The sequence below is a fragment of the Engraulis encrasicolus genome, chromosome 20 (assembly GCF_034702125.1).
Source record: "Engraulis encrasicolus isolate BLACKSEA-1 chromosome 20, IST_EnEncr_1.0, whole genome shotgun sequence".
Classification (NCBI taxonomy): Eukaryota; Metazoa; Chordata; class Actinopteri; order Clupeiformes; family Engraulidae; genus Engraulis; species Engraulis encrasicolus.
The window spans coordinates 39831131-39848017 of NC_085876.1; the positions used below are offsets into that span (position 1 = coordinate 39831131).

Here is a 16887-nt window from a genome sequence, read left to right on the forward strand (position 1 = left end):
TTTCTTTCTTTCTTTCTTTCTTTCTTTCTTTCTTTCTTTCTTTCTTTCTTTCTTTATGTGTGCATGACTAATGTCAATTGCAAAATTGTTGTGTACTGCTCAATTGTGTCTTTCACACATGTAGAGAATTGTTCTTAATCACCCTTTCTTGATTAAAACAATGAATTTTACGTTCTAATTTTTCACACGAATAGTTGTCTACTCTGTTACATTTGACATTGGGAAATTACATTATCAAAGGACCAATGATGACATTATCAATGGGCACTATGTTCTTTTCCCTCAACAGGTCTTTGTTCCTGATGGGGGTCCTGACAGCCGTGGGGTCAGCCATTGGAGCGTACATCATGGCCATGGCCGTGCTGAGCCCCTGTCCTCTCCTAGTCAATCACATCGCAGGAAGTGTCCTCATTGTAAGTACAGTCTTCCGAACTAATTTCTTCCCATAGCGGGTACCTATTGTAGGCTGTTGTCAACGAGTAGCTGTATGTGCAGAACAGATTTGACACACACAAACTTTCATACATGGCATCTTGAAGAGCTTTTATTAAAGCAACACTAACTACATTTTTCACTGTTATGGTATGCACAGTGTGTTTGGAGATGTGCTGAGAGATAAGTCCACTTCCGCATATAACACATCATGATGCAAATCTTCTGAGGCAACTTACCGTGCAAACACACCAGGAGAGATGAAAGCTACAAAGTTGACGCGGAGTGTTTTCATAGCAAGAGAAATACGAGCAATAGAGTATGACCAAGTCATACAAGAATGCAAGCATTCCAACATTTCAATTGGCTACATCAGCTCAATGTATGCAGATGCAGATGCAGAATCGCATCATAGCTCATTTGCATAATATTTGCGGAAGTTCAACTACAAACAGTCCCTCGAGTCGCTCAGATCGGCTCTTGTTGCCCAAATCACTTTTATCCCTTCTTTCGCAGCAATTCATACAAAGTAAATTACTTCCGTCGCCGTTGTCACTCTTGTCATTTTTGGTGTGTTTGTGCCATAACACTCCTCAGCCCAGTGGTGGCGCTATAGGGCAGGCCAGTGGGGCACCTTGGACCAGGGTCCTCCTGTATTGGGGGTAGGGGCCCGAATATGATTACTAGATGCCATGTTTAGCCTTTTGCCGTGTCCTAACCCTGGTCGCCACAGTCAACATGGTATCTAGTATTCTTACCTATGATTCAGAGAGAGCAGCTGGTCCGCAGCCCACTGTGTTTGCATAGGCTATGTATATTTGTAGGAGTGAAGCTGCATAGTAACTCACGGACCTCCAGCAATATTGCCATGGGCCCACAGACCACCAGTGGGCCATGTACCACTGATTGGAAAAACCCTGATCTGTGGTATAGATTTGTATTGGCTAAATCTGTGATCACATGTTTTTCCCTCATTGAATCTGCTTTCTGATCCTGTAGGTGGGGGCCTGGGTGCTGTTTGTGCTCATCATGTCTTACGTGAAGGTGATCATCGGTGTGATTCTGCGCGACGAGGGCCACAGCGCCCTTGTGTGGTGTGGAGCGGTAGTGCAACTTGGCTCCATGATTGGAGCCTTCACCATATTCCCACTGGTCAACATATACAGCCTTTTCAAATCTGGTGACCCCTGCAATACACAGTGCCTCTAAATAGCCTACAGGGGTGTAACCGACTTGTCAAAAATACAGAGCTGTTCAAGACTTTGTTGCATTAATCACTATGAAGTCCTTGTTCCTAACAGATATTAAAAAATAGAAGATTAGGGGATGAAAACCAGGGGCCTCATGTACTAAGACTTCCATAGATTTCCTACTGGACCAGTCGATGCATAAATGTGTTTTCATGCTGATTCATCCAATTTCACATGGAATTTAGTACACACATGCACTTGTTCATGTGAAGGCAGTCATCTGAGCCTTTGCGTGAAAAGTTACACACGTAGCTTTTTTGTGCGTAAGCAAGCTTTTTACATGTGTCCCCACATGTCTTAGTGTTGCCAACAGAGGTTTCATTCCTGGTTTGATATCACAAAGTGAAAAATCCTGCTACAAATTTGATCCGACAACTAGGTCTTTATCAGCTGATCGCAGTGACAACTCAAGTATTGACAAGTGACAAGTATTCTTCCTTTCCAAACATAGCCTGTACTAGTGTACATGTTCTTGATAAGCGTAGTCAGTGATAACATAGGCTAAAATTCAAACTGTTGGTGTGCATCCCATAAGAGTTTATTTCTAACTTCTTTATCTACACTAACGTTTCTCAACAGGGGCTCTATTTTATTTTTTAATAGGCCTACTAAGCGGGGCTTATGAGGAGGTCAAGGGTGTGTTGGGAAGCTTATGATGAGGTCCAGTGGCCATTTATTCAAAAGATGTTGAGAACCACAAACACACATAGGCTACACAATGATAAATCAAATCCACAATGATGCACCCATCAAACGTGCTGTTTAACACAGATGGTGTTATTTTTGTTTTAGATAGTAGCTAACAAGGCAAGCTTAGTGTCACAGTTTTTACAGGATTATTTTTTTACATCACGGTATCAAAGCACACATGCAGCGTTACATAGAGAATTACAGTAGGTCATATGTTATTTTAACATACAGTAAATACGTACATGTCGTGGTAAGTTATATCACAAAACAGATAGACATTGTAACTGCACGTGCAGACCAACAGCTACTAGAGGGACAGAAGTCATTATTTCTTAATGGAGGGTCGGCAAATTGGATGATCTAAGTGAATTCACGAGGGCAGAGGTGAAGCGAACTGGGCGGACAGACTGATTTTCAGAAGTTACTCAGTGAACTTTGGTAATGAAAACGATCAGAATTGGAAGCGAAAACCAATCTGAATGTTCATATCTTTGAACGTTCCAGGTTGACAAGCCAAGGTGGTAGTCTAAGTCAAACATGTCAATATCAAATTGAGAGAGAATTAAGCAAATTCATGCCGAAAATTCTTCAACAACCTATGGTCTCTTATGGTCTGAACGTACAGTAAACACTCTGGCAAGAGCTTTGTATATAGGCAATATATTTGTACATAGATTTCACCTGGAAGACCTGGTTTAAGACCTGGTCTACACATTTATACGTAGTTTTTATAAATTGGTATTTTGAGTGTAGCCCTTTTCTATTCTTATGAAATTCTGTAAATCCAGCATTTGGGTGTTCTTCTTTGATGTTTTTGATGTTCTCTAAAACTAGGCCCATAAAGTGTACAAAAATACGCATTTATAGAAAACATTGATATACATGTAAGTGTGAAATTGAATAACGAATGAAAAGATTTACAGAACTGTGGTCTATGAAGTGCACAAGTACAAGTATATACAGTACAGTATATATGTAATGTAATCTCCTACACGCTTCTAAATCTGATTATGTCCAGCTTGAAGCATATAGAGGTTTGTGTAGTGTATGTACATGAGCTTGAGATTGAAGGTTCATGTCAAGTTGGAAAATGTGACTGGAATTGCTTAGTAGTACTATCACAAGTGTATTTTGTGTTTTTAAATAAATTTATTTACGGATCTACTATAAGTTTCTGTGTGTGTCTCTCTCTCTGTGTGTGTGTGTGTGTGTGTGTGTGTGTGTGTGTGTGTGTGTGTGTGTGTGTGTGTGTGTGTGTGTGTGTGTGTGTGTGTGTGTGTGTGTGTGTGTGTGTGCGCGCGAGTGTGCTTGACCGCGTTTGCTACTATATATTTTTTCTTTTCTCTTCTCTAGATAGATACACTAGATAGATCATTTATTTGTCTCTGCACAAAATTGTTCTCTGTCATTGACAGTGTGTCTGATAGTTACAAAAACAGAAAAAAATAACTCTTTCTTAACTCTTAGTTTAGCACATTGAATGACACTCATGTATGACAATATGCTATATCAATATTATTGATTGATTGATTGATTGATTGATTGATTGATTGATTGATTGATTGATTGATTGATTGATTGATTGATTGATTGATCGATTGATTGATGTTTTCTTGAAGGTTACCAAGCATTGACAATACTGTCAATGTTCCCAAGAGAATCCAGTTGTGAGTTCTTTGAGGAAGTTCTTTGAAGAACCTTCAGTTTCCACTGTGGCCACTGAAGGTTCTTTGGTTAACTTTGGGGTTTTTCAGAACTTTGAATGTTCCTTAGAGAACTTATAGGTTGCGACAAGACCTGGATGGAGCCTGAATGTACAGTACTCTTCTGTAGCTGAGCACAAGTTATGTAACCTACTCTGTCGTGTACCAGCCATGTACACAGCCTCTGTGGAAGGTTTCTTCCGGGGTAAGGTTTTTTCCCCCTCAGCTTACAGGGGGTCTTTTCACACCCATGATTCCTTTTTCCTCAGCCTTATATTGCTCACAGGGTTTTTTTATCTGATTTTCACACACGTTAAGCTGCATATTTTTATGAATTGTGCTAAACAAATTATGTTACTATTATTATTATTATTATTATTATTATTATTATTACAGCAAGTACAGCTGAGTACAAACCCAGTTCGCGCTGTTAGATTACACCTATTGAGTTTTGATCAAGTGTCCACCTACCTTAGAATCGCGCTACCCTTTCTACCCCTGGTTGCACCCCGTCTAGGCTGAACTGCAGAAAAAAACAAGTTTGACATGGCCTACTGCAGTGTTTCAATTAAACTAACGGGTGTAACGCACTCAACTCAAACAAAGTGAACAACTGGGTGCTCATTCCTCGAGAATATATGAATTAAATAAAGAGCAGGACAGCACTCCAAGTTTTGTGGTTTATTGCAATAAACCACAAAACTTGGAGCGCTGTCCTGCTCTTTATTTAATTCTACTGCAGTAGTTCCCAGCTTAGGGGTCATACAAACAAACTTCAAAGTCCGCATTACACATCAAGGCTACTGCATTTAAATAGATAAACAGATAAGTTAGTCAGTTATCATAAGGAATAGAGTGTGACATGAACGCCTTTTGGAAAGCGTACGTGTGTGTGTGTGTGTGTGTGTGTGGTGGTGGTGGTGGTGGTGGTGTGTGTGTGTGTGGGGTGGGGGGGTGTCACCAAAGTTTACAATGGTAAAAAAAATGGGTCTCTTAAGCCCTTTGCACACAGTCCATGTTCTAACCTTACTGCAGTGTAGTGTAGTGTAGTGTACGCAGTGTAGTGATGTCACGGTGTCACATGACTCCTGGAAGGAACGCCATTCGCTCTTCCAGTTATTATACATAAGCGAGAAAGAGAGGCGCTGTCGTAATATACTGTTTGATATTTTGAGATGGATCCTCCGTTGGGGTAGTTCAATTGAAGAGTTTGGTGGCCAAGGTTATCTTTTTCGAACCAGAACATTGTTACAGATAAAGAATTATTCCTTCCAGGAGTCATGTGACACCGTGACGTCACTACACTGCGTTCAGTGACAGAGAAGTGAATCTGCGCGACAATAACAACTCAGGGCATGACAACATGTGAATATGTTTCTTGTGGCTCGTCTTTGGTGGACAAAAATAAAATGGATTACTATGAAGTATCACTTTGGCGAACCATTTTGCGGACGTAGTTGGAAGGCGGAAGCTGGAAGAGGTAGGTGCGCCACTTTCGAAAACTCCTGTTGTATCGTACCTACGCTACCTAATGGAAATGTGAACCACTAGATCGACTTGTATGGACCCACACACCACGGCCAAAGCGTTCAAAAGGGTTTTAATGCACGCTAGGAGCTTTAAAACAGGTCAATTACGTGCCCGAAGGGCCAGGTTTTAACCGAAAACAGCGCAATTGAACAACTTTGCGCAGCAGGCATGAACATTTCTCGCGGTTTTGCCTTTCATCCCTTTCCCTCGGTCCACCCAAGATGGGATATTAATCCAAACTGGCCGGAATTCTCCTTTAAGGCAGTCTGTAATGTCATAGGAATGTTGTTGTTATGATGTAGTTGAGTCTTTTCAGCAATGAGTTAAGGCGCCCCTGGCAGCTCACCTGCATTAAGAGGCTACAAAAAAGGTTAGGAGTAGGAATGCAAATTATCGTTTTATTCATTAATCATTAGTTGATAGCCTTATCGATCGACTTGCGATTAATTAATAAGCAGCATTTCCCCCCGAAATCTCAATGTTTCTCGAAAAATAAAAAAATAAATCTAAAAATTTTAATTAAAAGTTGAGATAAAATACCACATTTAAATTAATTCTATTTTAATTCTTTAATCCAAAGATGAATTAAATATTTCCACTATTCACACCCCTCTTCACACACACTCTTCACATGCCCATTTCACCTGGGTCTCTTGTCAGTTGAATTGTCGATTAATTGTGATTAATGTTTTTTAATCGATTAATGATCCCTAGTTAGGAGCCACTGGCCTACTACGTCAATTGAGCTACACAGGTGGAGACCATCCTTGCTGCAGTATGTTGCCATTGCTGCTTTGCTGCTACATTTCTTCAGATGTCCTTGAGCAACACCGCATGATTCTGCCCTTGGAATAAAGAATTATCATAGGATAGAACATGGGAACTATGAAGAGAAACATCAGCGCCACCGTTGATGTCACGTTGAACATCTTGGGCACTACAGGCGCTATGGCATAGACAATTGTGCAGGGCACATAAGACAAACCAACACCGGCCAAAATCCAGCGGACTGTTTTGCAGGCTTTCACTTTGACCGGGTCCAGGTTGCTGTCTCTGTTACTACCGGGACCGGCTCTTCTCAGCACACGGATGATTTGGTTATCGCTGAAGATCATGAGGCATCCACTTAAGGCGAGAAACACGGTGCAGAAATGTGAAAGCACGAGGTTCTCCGACAGGCACACCGCGGCGGTGAGAGCAACAGCACTCACCCATGTCATGGCGCAACAGGCCTCCCTGTAACGATAGGTGGCCAGGAGCGGGTAGCGCCTCGGCCAAACCACGGCCACGCATCGCTCAAAACACATATAGGCCAGAAGCTGGGGACATCCGCTCGTGCTGAAGATCAATAAGGCCTTTCTCATGTTCTTGAAGATACCCGGATTCACCCAAATAACAATGGCGTCAGCCAGGTGCAGGAGACTCTGAACCACGTCAAGCATCAGCAGGTTGAGGTTCAGCATCTGGGGCGTCGTGTCTGAGAGCAGGAGCCAGGCGAGCCGGGCGTCGCCCAGCAGTCCGAGTATGCACCTGACCAGGTCATAGGCTATTAATGGAACGATCCAGAAGTCGGGCGTCGAAGAGCAATCCAAGGAGGCATTTCCTCCCTGTGTGGTTGAGTTTGTCAAGGAGCAGTTCATGGTTTCCCTCTGTCTCCTCCTGTACTATGGATGGGGATTGGCATTAATAATCAGATGTGTAGGCTATATGATATGGGCGTGTATACAAGATTCAAGATTCAAGATTCAAGATTAGTTTATTACGTCTTATTATAGGTTTGAAGCCTGTAAAGAGTAAAAATTGTTGTGTTTTTTGTGTCCTCAAAATAATTTAAAAAAAGAAATAAAAAAAAATTAATTAATTAAAAAAAGAGAGGGGGCATGCCATATACCTACTACAAAAACAGTAAGACTGTTTCTCTCAAGAATGCTTGCCAGATGCACTACATTACAGTGTAGCATTGTAGCATACCCAGTACAGTAGATTACCACTGTTAACAAATTAGATTGATGGCCCCAAAAGAATAAAAGAAAAACAAAAACATGGCAAAAAGCAGTTTTAATGAGTAATATTCCCCTGTATAAGGTGATCTGGCTCATCATGCACTTACCAATGACATGAAATTGTAGTGAAGACGTCAAGGCTGGTGTTCGTTGTCCATGGTAAGAACCTATAAAACCTGTAGGTAAAAACCTATAGGCATACTCTGTCTTTATATCACACTGTATTATCTGTCATCTACCTACTTACACAGACATTTGCCTTTACATATCTTTCAAGCCTTCCACGAGAAGAGGCTATGGACTTAAAATCAACATGGATCAATCATCTGACTGCCATTAACCATCTTTGCACAATGAGAGTGTGGTCATGTGTCATTGTATGGATTTGCATCAATTCGATATCAGATGCTGCACACCTGGGCACAGACACTAAGAGCACATGAAGAGTTCAGATGCAAAACCCCCGAACTCCATTTCTGAAGACCTGCACTTCTATGTTTTTAGAGAACCCTGTTGTTGGTTTGGTTTACATTCATGTACTTGATAATACATATAAATAGTTATATTACAAAAATAAAATAAAAAATATGCAATTTTGATAGCTTTGTATTAAATAAAAATGAATTAAGATTATTTTCTGAAAAGGCACTTAGGGGGTTTTGCATCTGAACTCTTCACATTGATTTATATGCTCAAATGCATACAGTGTACACAACGAACGCACATGCACAAATCCACATACACTATTGTGTGTGTGTGTGTGTGTGTGTGTGCCTGCCAGTGTGCGTGCATGCGTGCGTGTGAATGAAAAACACTTTGAGTTAACTCTGTAGTTGAGAAATCGTGCGTGCTTTACAACAAACATAGATTGATTTATTCTGAATGTGCTGTGAGTGCGTGTGTAAGGAACGAAATGTCTCCACTAAAATAGAGAATCAAGCACTGGGGTCATTTGTAGGACCCCAACTGTAGGCCTTAATCATCTAACAGTGTTTTTTCTGTGTGTATGAGAATGTGCGAGAGTGAGCATCTCTATCCCCAATGATAATTTTAAATTATGGTAAGAGCAGTTAAAACTCAAAACCACAGAACCGCAAATTAATGGCGTAACAAATAAATGTTGAGGCACTCGCCAATTCATGTTTTCATTTAAACAAAGTAACCACAGCGTTTTTTTAAAACAGGACCAACGCGTAACGCATTCAATAACAATGGGGAACACAGCAGTATTCAGGGGCACAGATAGCTTTTAAAAACTGGGGGGGGGACATTTTCACAACCAACCGTCCGTCAGAGGGGGGGGGGGATATCGCATACACTGAATATCTTTTTTTATTTATTGTGGCCTATTCATCTTCCGCTAAATAATTGTATTTGCTTTAGTAGCCTAGGTCTACTACATTAACAATTTTTAAATCTTTATTTAAAAAAAAAAACCAAAAATCACACAAATGTTTATACCGCTCCAGCTTCTACTCAGAATGTGCATGAGTCTCCCACCAAGACCGCCCCCGTGCGCGCTTCTAAACACAACTCTCCCATCCCATCAGCAACTGCTAGGCTACTTTCCCAACCAATTCAACCTTTAAACAGGACAACTGTGTCAACAAATTTAACGTTGTAGGTTACTAATGTAGGCCTACAGCAGGCTAGCAACAGTGTGATTTATCGCTGTAGAAATTTTAAGACGACTAGTCTCGCTGTGGTTTTGCATGTATTATTAATGAAATAATGATGAGAGGACATCTTTAAAGATCTATATTTAATACAATGTTATTTTGTTTTAATCAATCATACAATGCTTTTCTACATACAATTGTACAGTTACAGCTTGCAATTGGTTAATTTCTTCTGTGTATGGAGAGAATACAGTATGAAGAGAATACATCCGACCTGGGGGTCGTTTCTCGACAGTGCCTTTGCTAACGACTTTAGCCATTTTGTTCGTTCTTAAGACCAACGTTGTAACCAAGGTCTTGAGTTGGTCTTAAGTTGTTCTTAAGTTGTTCTTAAGTTGATCTTGCGTCTAAAGACCAACTGAAGACCAACTTAAGACCAACTCAAGAGCAACTTACGACCAACTCAAGACCGACTTAAGACGGTTAGCAACGACAAGAATCGAGAAACGGAGTCCTGATTAACAGGTATGACAGTCAAACTCAGGCATTCTATTCGCCTCCTATCAAATTGCATCACAGTGGCCTTATGCATACAGTAGCCTATATAACATTGTGAATCTAGAATGGAAGACATCAAATGACTTGTAGCTACAAAGTTCTGCTTCACGAAGTAAAATCCCTACATCCTACTTGATCAAACGATTTAGGGTACAACCAGCACAACTTTCAGCATAATAGAGGATTATTTAAAGGGACACTGTGTGAGATTTTTAGTTGTTTATTTCCAGAATTCATGCTACCCATTCACTAATGTTACCTTTTTCATGAATACTTACCACCACCATCAAATTCTAAGTATTCATTATGACTGGGAAAATTGCACTTTTCATACATGAAAAGGGAGATCTTCTCCATGGTCCGCGATTTTGAATTTCCAGAAACAGCCATTTTTAGCTGCAAAAATGACTGTACTTGGGCCATACTAGAAAATATTAGTTTATTACTTAGTAAACTATCATGAAAAGGTCAAATTTGGCAATAGGTGACACAGTTTAAATGAGCAGCATAGTTGCAGTACCTTTTTTGACAATTTCCTGCACAGTGTCCCTTTAACAAATCATTTGTTATGAGTGCAAGAATATTTATATTGTAAGCCTTTTATGTGATGGTGCTGAACCCCAACAAAGACTTTTGGGTCCCAACCATATTTGTTACCTTGTGATTGTCAGGGTTCAACACAATATCCATCTGGTTGCTGAGATCTGACAAGGTTTTTGAAAGATTGTTCCTCAGAAAACCTAGAAACCCAAAGGTTCTTTGAGGAACCGTTGCCACTGTAGAAGAACTCCTGGAGGTTCTGATGCCCCATAATGCACGCTGTTCCACCAGTAGAAGACTGTAATAGTTGTCGGAAAGTACTACACCACTTTGACATTAGGTCTTCATTAATGCATTATGACTTGGCTCTTGCATTTGCTGGTAACAGCAAATTTATAACAGGGGCCATGTCTTAATGCAGGGATGTCAAACTCAGGCCGAGGGGGCAAATCTGGCCCGCGGAGTCATTTTTAATGGGCCCATAAGATCATTTCAAATGTGTATTACAGTTGGCCCACAAACCCCATCAATGTATAGCGTAACAAGACTTGAACATGACATTTGCTGTGTCACAGGAATATGAGTGGGGAGCCCAATGCACCACGAAAATTAATATATTTTTTTTCGTGAATACTTCACGAAATGAGTGAGATACGGTTGGAGCGGGACCAGGACAATTTCACAGCTCACACCCATATGCAACACAATATGTGCAGGCACATTTGAATGACCATATACGATGGGAATTAATGTATGTTAAATTTAACTATGAGTCTTAGACTTAGACTTAGACTTCGACTTCTTTATTGTCCATTAAACTTATGAAATGGAAAATTAGCTTTGGTGGTAGCACAAAGACACACAAGACAAACACACAACACAGTCAACACAATAAAGAATAAATATATATATATATATATATATATATATACGGTATATATATATATATATATATATATATATATATATATATATATACGGTATATATAGATGACAAGATAAAACCTGTGGAATAAAATTAAATCGCATTAATGTATCCATGTCACTCGCCGGCGACCCTATTCACTTGCTGAAAATGCTGAACTACATCATAACAACATTGCTATGACATTACAGAGAGCCATAGTGCTGCACTAAGGGGTTAAATATTACCATATTACTCCTAAGAGAAGCACACACTTTCTACGCTGAGTTACGATGCACTGTATCACTGTATAATAACAGAATACTACTGCTAAAAGACTATTGAGAAGCACATAGAGCTTATCTACTCTGTTACAATAATCAGTTCTTTGTTTAGAATAGCCACAGCTGCTGGGACAAATGACTGCTTGTAGCCATTCTTCCTTGCCATTCGGACTTTAAGTCTATGGAACGCAAAGTGAAGAGGGTGAGTAGGGTCCAGATAGACTTGATGAGCCTTTTTTGTTAGGGCCTGCGTGTGCAAATGGGCGTCCACGCACAATTTCAGTCAATGTTTTCAAATAAAATTTGAGTTTGATGTTGTTCCTCAGTCAATTTGAGTTTGACACCCCTGTCTTAATGGGTTAAGGAGCTTTGGAGTTTTTCTCAGAGCATTTTGGATATTCGGAGAACTTTAAGGGTTCTCCAGAGAACTTCTAGCTTCCCGAACAATCCAATAGAAAGTTTCAGTAGAAGGTGAAGAAACTCCACATTTTTACAGCGTAGAGACTCATTCACTTTGGTGTTCCATTGCGGTTCCTCTTGATCCAAGTCCAGAGCGTCCCTTTGCTGTGGAGGGTGAGAACCGAATAAAGCATGCCGGCCACCAAGAGCAAATTGAAGCTGATTGTGGCCATGACGCATGTTCTAGTGATGGGGACCCCTTCAATTGTCAACCTGGAGAGAATAGCGGCCGGCAGGTAGAAGCTCCAAACGATGGCAGAGATGCGCCGGACTGTCCAGTAAGCTTTCAGCTTGACGGGGTGCATCTCATCCCTGCCAGGAGAGGACCTTCTCAGCGTGCGGATAATGTGGATGTTACATGTAATTATGGTACCAGTATCAAATACCAGGAGATACAAAGGGGTGATCAAATCGGTCAAAGCTGTCAAAGAAGAGTACAGTAAAACTACTGCCCAGACAAGTGCGCAGCCGACCTCCCTGAACCTGTAGGTTTTCAGCCGTGAGTAGTAGGTTGGCCACACCACGGCCACGTAGCGCTCCACGCAAATGATGCACATGAAGCCAGGACTCCCGGTGATCCCGAAAACCAGCACTGTGCTTATTGCTTTCCTCAAGAGCTTTGGCAGGAGAAACGACAGAACTGTGATGACAATCTGACACAGGCCTTGAACCATGCTCGAGACACAGATGTTGAGGTTGAGGATGTCTGGAGGTGAGGAGGATAGCGCAATCCAGAAGTGCCACACCACTGGTAGTCCTAGAGTGCATATAATTATGCAATGTATGACCATGAAGATGGAGCTAGCTTGTGAATATCCACACGTGTTATTTGTTGAATTGGTTGAGTTCAGAAAATCATCCATTTTGTAGTTAGGTGAGAGCATGAATCAAAAGTCAAAAGTGAATTAAAAAAAAGTCCAGGGTTCTTTATTTGCCAATTGTGTGCAAACGGGTTGTCCAGGCACATTGGATCTCTTGTGCAGGCCCTCTGAGTCAACAGGTCGAAAAAAGACAAAGAAAAAATAGTGACTTTAAAAGTGATCCAAGCAGAGAAGAGAAATTCAGGGGAAAAAAATACTGAGGTGGGTCAGAGCGTTCTCAACTCGTCCAATCATCAGATGGGGCCCCACAAAGGTCATGCAAAGCCCACCAGATAATTCTTGATGGATTACTTGGATTCTCTTTGATTGATCACTTTTTTGAAGGCGTTACATAAGGGACACGAGATGAAGAATGGAGTATGATTGCTAAACAGTCACCTGATAATCCATCTTTTGACACCACAAACAAATGCAAATATCAGCAGAGTGATCAGTGCAAGCACACCAAGCCCTGATTTGACTCTCATCAATCACAGGCTGTCATACAGTGTTTTGCATGTGCCATGTGGCCAGAGACGATTCTAGTGTCATTGGGGGCCCCAAGCAAAACCCAAAAGAATGGGCCATGTAGTGGCTTGGGGGCCCCAAGCGGCTGCCTGCCTAGCCTGGTGACAAGATGCGCCTCTGCATGTGGCTGACATCATCGAAAACACACCATCATTTGAACCATAGCTCAATAATATGTAACTGCACGGCACGTTACACTTTATTTCATATTTTCCGATTTAGAGTACATGTAGCCTACAAAACAAAAAAACGGAAAAACTCCAAACCCTTTTATTTAGCTTTGGCCCCAAATATTGTCCAATGATGCGCCTTATTGGATAGGTCTACTTACCTGTACATGTATACCATTGGATAGGTCTTCTTATTATACCATTGGACAGGTCTTCTTATTATACCATTGGATAGGTCTTCTTATTAAACCATCGGATATAGGTCTAATTATACCCTTGTATAGGTCTACTCCAATCTGGGAATAGGTGTCTCACCTATCTGTGACCTAGCAGGCCCAAACAGCTCAAGTTCTACCGTAGCTTTTAAAGGTGCACTGTGTAAGATGGTGGACAGAGTAGGTATTGCAACTGAAAGCGTGAAAGCCCATTGGGAAACTCCAACTCCCATTGTCATTGTGACACAGCACTCCACAGCACACAAGTGAACACTGCACACTGCACACAACGAAATTGCATTTATGCCTCACCCGTGCAAGGGGGCAGCCCTCAGCGGCGCCCCATGGGGAGCAGTGCAGGGGGACGGTACCATGCTCAGGGTACCTCAGTCATGGAGGAGGATGGGGGAGAGCACTGGTTGATTACTCCCCCCACCAACCTGGCGGGTCGGGAGTCGAACCGGCAACCTCTGGGATGCAAGTCTGACGCCCTAACCGCTCACCCATGACTGCCCTACTGTGCACTGTTCAGTGAATTTGTGCTGTCTACTGCCACGTTTGATCTTTTCATGAATACTTACCAATTAAATAATATTTACCAGTATGACCAAAGTACAATTTTTTTTTTAAATGTAGGGCCTTTATTTTTTGCCTTTATTTGATAGGACAGTTGGAGATGATGACAGAAAGCGAGCGGGAGAGAGAGATTGGGGAGGATTGGCAAATGACCCAGGGCCAGAATATAACCCAGGAATATAACCCAGGTCAGTGACGCAGCAACCCAGTGCCATGCCGTTAGGCAACAGCAGGGCCACAGTATAGCCTGGTTCCTACCAGACCTCCGTGTGTGTGCTCTAAAGCCCCCTGGTGGCACTCCAAACACACACATCGGTCTGGGAGCATGTGGCAGGATTCAATTTCTGGACTCAAAAAATAATGCCGAGCATTTATCACTTCAATATCACAGGCAGCTCACATTGAGGAGTCACAGGACATATTAAAGACTATATTGACGCTTAGAGATCAACAGAAAATGGTTTTGAAAGAATTTGTTGATATTGAAGCAATAAATGCTGAGATTATTTTTTTGACTGTAGAAATGGAATCCTGCTACATGCTCCCAGACCTAGTAGTGGAGCTCACAAAGCTGTGTGGAACTACAGGTCGGGCAAGAGCCAGGCAAGCCACAGTAAGCATTTAAGATGAAAATATATATCTCTGGAAATGCAAAATGGCGGACCATGGAGAAGATCCCCCTTTTCATGTGTGAAACGTGCAATGTCCCCGGTCATAATGAATACTTAGGATTAGATGGTGGTGGTCAGTATTCATCAAAAAAAGGTAACATTAGTGAATGGGCAGCATGAATTTTAGAAAGCTACTGAAAATATTACACGTTGCACTTTTTTTTTTTTTTTTTTTAACTGCTTATCATCAGCACTTATTGTTCTGTACATTTACTTCCACTTTGCATCAGCTGGTAATGTTGGCTATGATTATGTCCTCAACTGGGTTAAAAAGCATCTGCCAAATGCAATCTAATAATGTTATGTAATCTTAGCCCTACAGTACAGTGCAAGCACACCTTGTTACATTTTACATTTTGTACAATTTATGTGACAGGGACTTTAAAGTGAAGCAAATATTCAGGCACTCAGCTCTCTCTGGTCTTTAGTCTTTATTAAAAACAGTGTTGAACAATTTGAACAATTCTTAATTCAAAAAATTATCATGATATTCAGTTATTCTGTGTATTGAGAACATATCAAAATATTAAAAGAATATATATAGGGCCAACTGTATGGTGGTACTTTTCTTTGCTAGATTCAGGATTTCCAAGCTCACATGCAGAGTAAATGCATGCCTTGTCTGTTTAATGCATGCATGTCAGAACTAACTCTGTGATAGCGGCTTATCCTTGGCAAAGATACCGTATTGCTGTTGTCCCCAGACTCCCCACCACATCTTCAGCCTTTAATGGCTTGTTAATTCTCTATCACACATCCCTGTTTTGACATCGCATTTTCACCTGACATGGTGATAATCCTCCATCACACTGATGGGCAATTATGTTACATTTGTTTATGAATAAATATTCATTTTACAACAATTTGCGCAAAATTTTGTGACAAAACGCAAATCGGAAGATGGGGGGGGTATGATCATATCTGTTCAAATACAGCATTGTATAGATTCAGAGGGGGGAAACCCCTGGTTCAGAGAGTAAAAGTAGGCTAAATCCAATAGCTCTGAAACCAACATAACACCTTCTTTGCAATTATTTAAAGTGTGTATAAGTGTGTAAGTATGCGTGAAGAGGCATTTTAAATGGCTTGAAAGGTTAAAAGTAGAATTTCCATTCATTCTTTCATAGTCTATTAATTAATTAATTCATTCACCGTATGCGCATGTCTTTGTCAACTTCTATATTAGCAACATTTTACTGTGGGACTGACTGACTTCTGTGAGGTTTCAGGGTGTCTGATTTTTTACATTGCCTGGGCAGAATACACCGCCAATCGGATTTATGAAAGAAAGAAAAACACTTAAGATAGATAGAAAGATAAATGTTTCATGGGTTATTTCACTATGACACCTATCACTTGTGCCGTGCGTCATAGCGTTCCAAATGGCCTGCTGGCTTGGAACGTGTTTGAGCGCAAAATAATGCAGCCCGCCACGGGCCCATAATTTACTTCCACTGCATAGGATAGGCTAACATACACTTTTCTTAACATACACTTAATATAACTATGACCCGTATCAATTGTGCCGTGCATCACAACTTTCCAAATGGGGCGCTGGCTTTGGAGCGCTTTTGGAGAGCTTTAGACCGCTTGCGCGTTTGAGTGCAAAATAATGCAGTCCGCCTCTGGAAGGCCTATAATTTGCCGTCATTTCATATATTAACAAACAAGCACTTTGCTACTTCGTATTTAAGGGCAAAATTATCATAGTCATCTTCATAGGGTGCCTATTATCAATTTGGCGTGGCACTTTGACACCTGGAGCTGTAAGATCCATTAGGCTAATCCCTCTATCACACATCCCTGTGTTTGACATCACGTTTTCACCTGACATGGCGATAATCATCCAACACGCTGATGGACAAATATGTTACATTTGTTTCTGAATAAATATT

The 16887-nt window shown here is 41.0% G+C and overlaps 1 protein-coding gene across 1 annotated transcript in view; it reads left to right on the plus strand.

The window, feature by feature from the left end:
- LOC134435902 (riboflavin transporter 2-like) overlaps nucleotides 1–3536 on the plus strand; it is a 7920-nt gene extending 4384 nt beyond the window's left edge. The window contains exons 3-4 of the mRNA XM_063184942.1: nucleotides 290–413; nucleotides 1432–3536. Coding sequence (XP_063041012.1) covers nucleotides 290–413; nucleotides 1432–1641 — 334 coding nt within the window. The 3' untranslated portion in view covers nucleotides 1642–3536. The remainder of the gene's footprint in view (nucleotides 1–289; nucleotides 414–1431) is intronic.
- Nucleotides 3537–16887: the final 13351 nt, after the last annotated feature.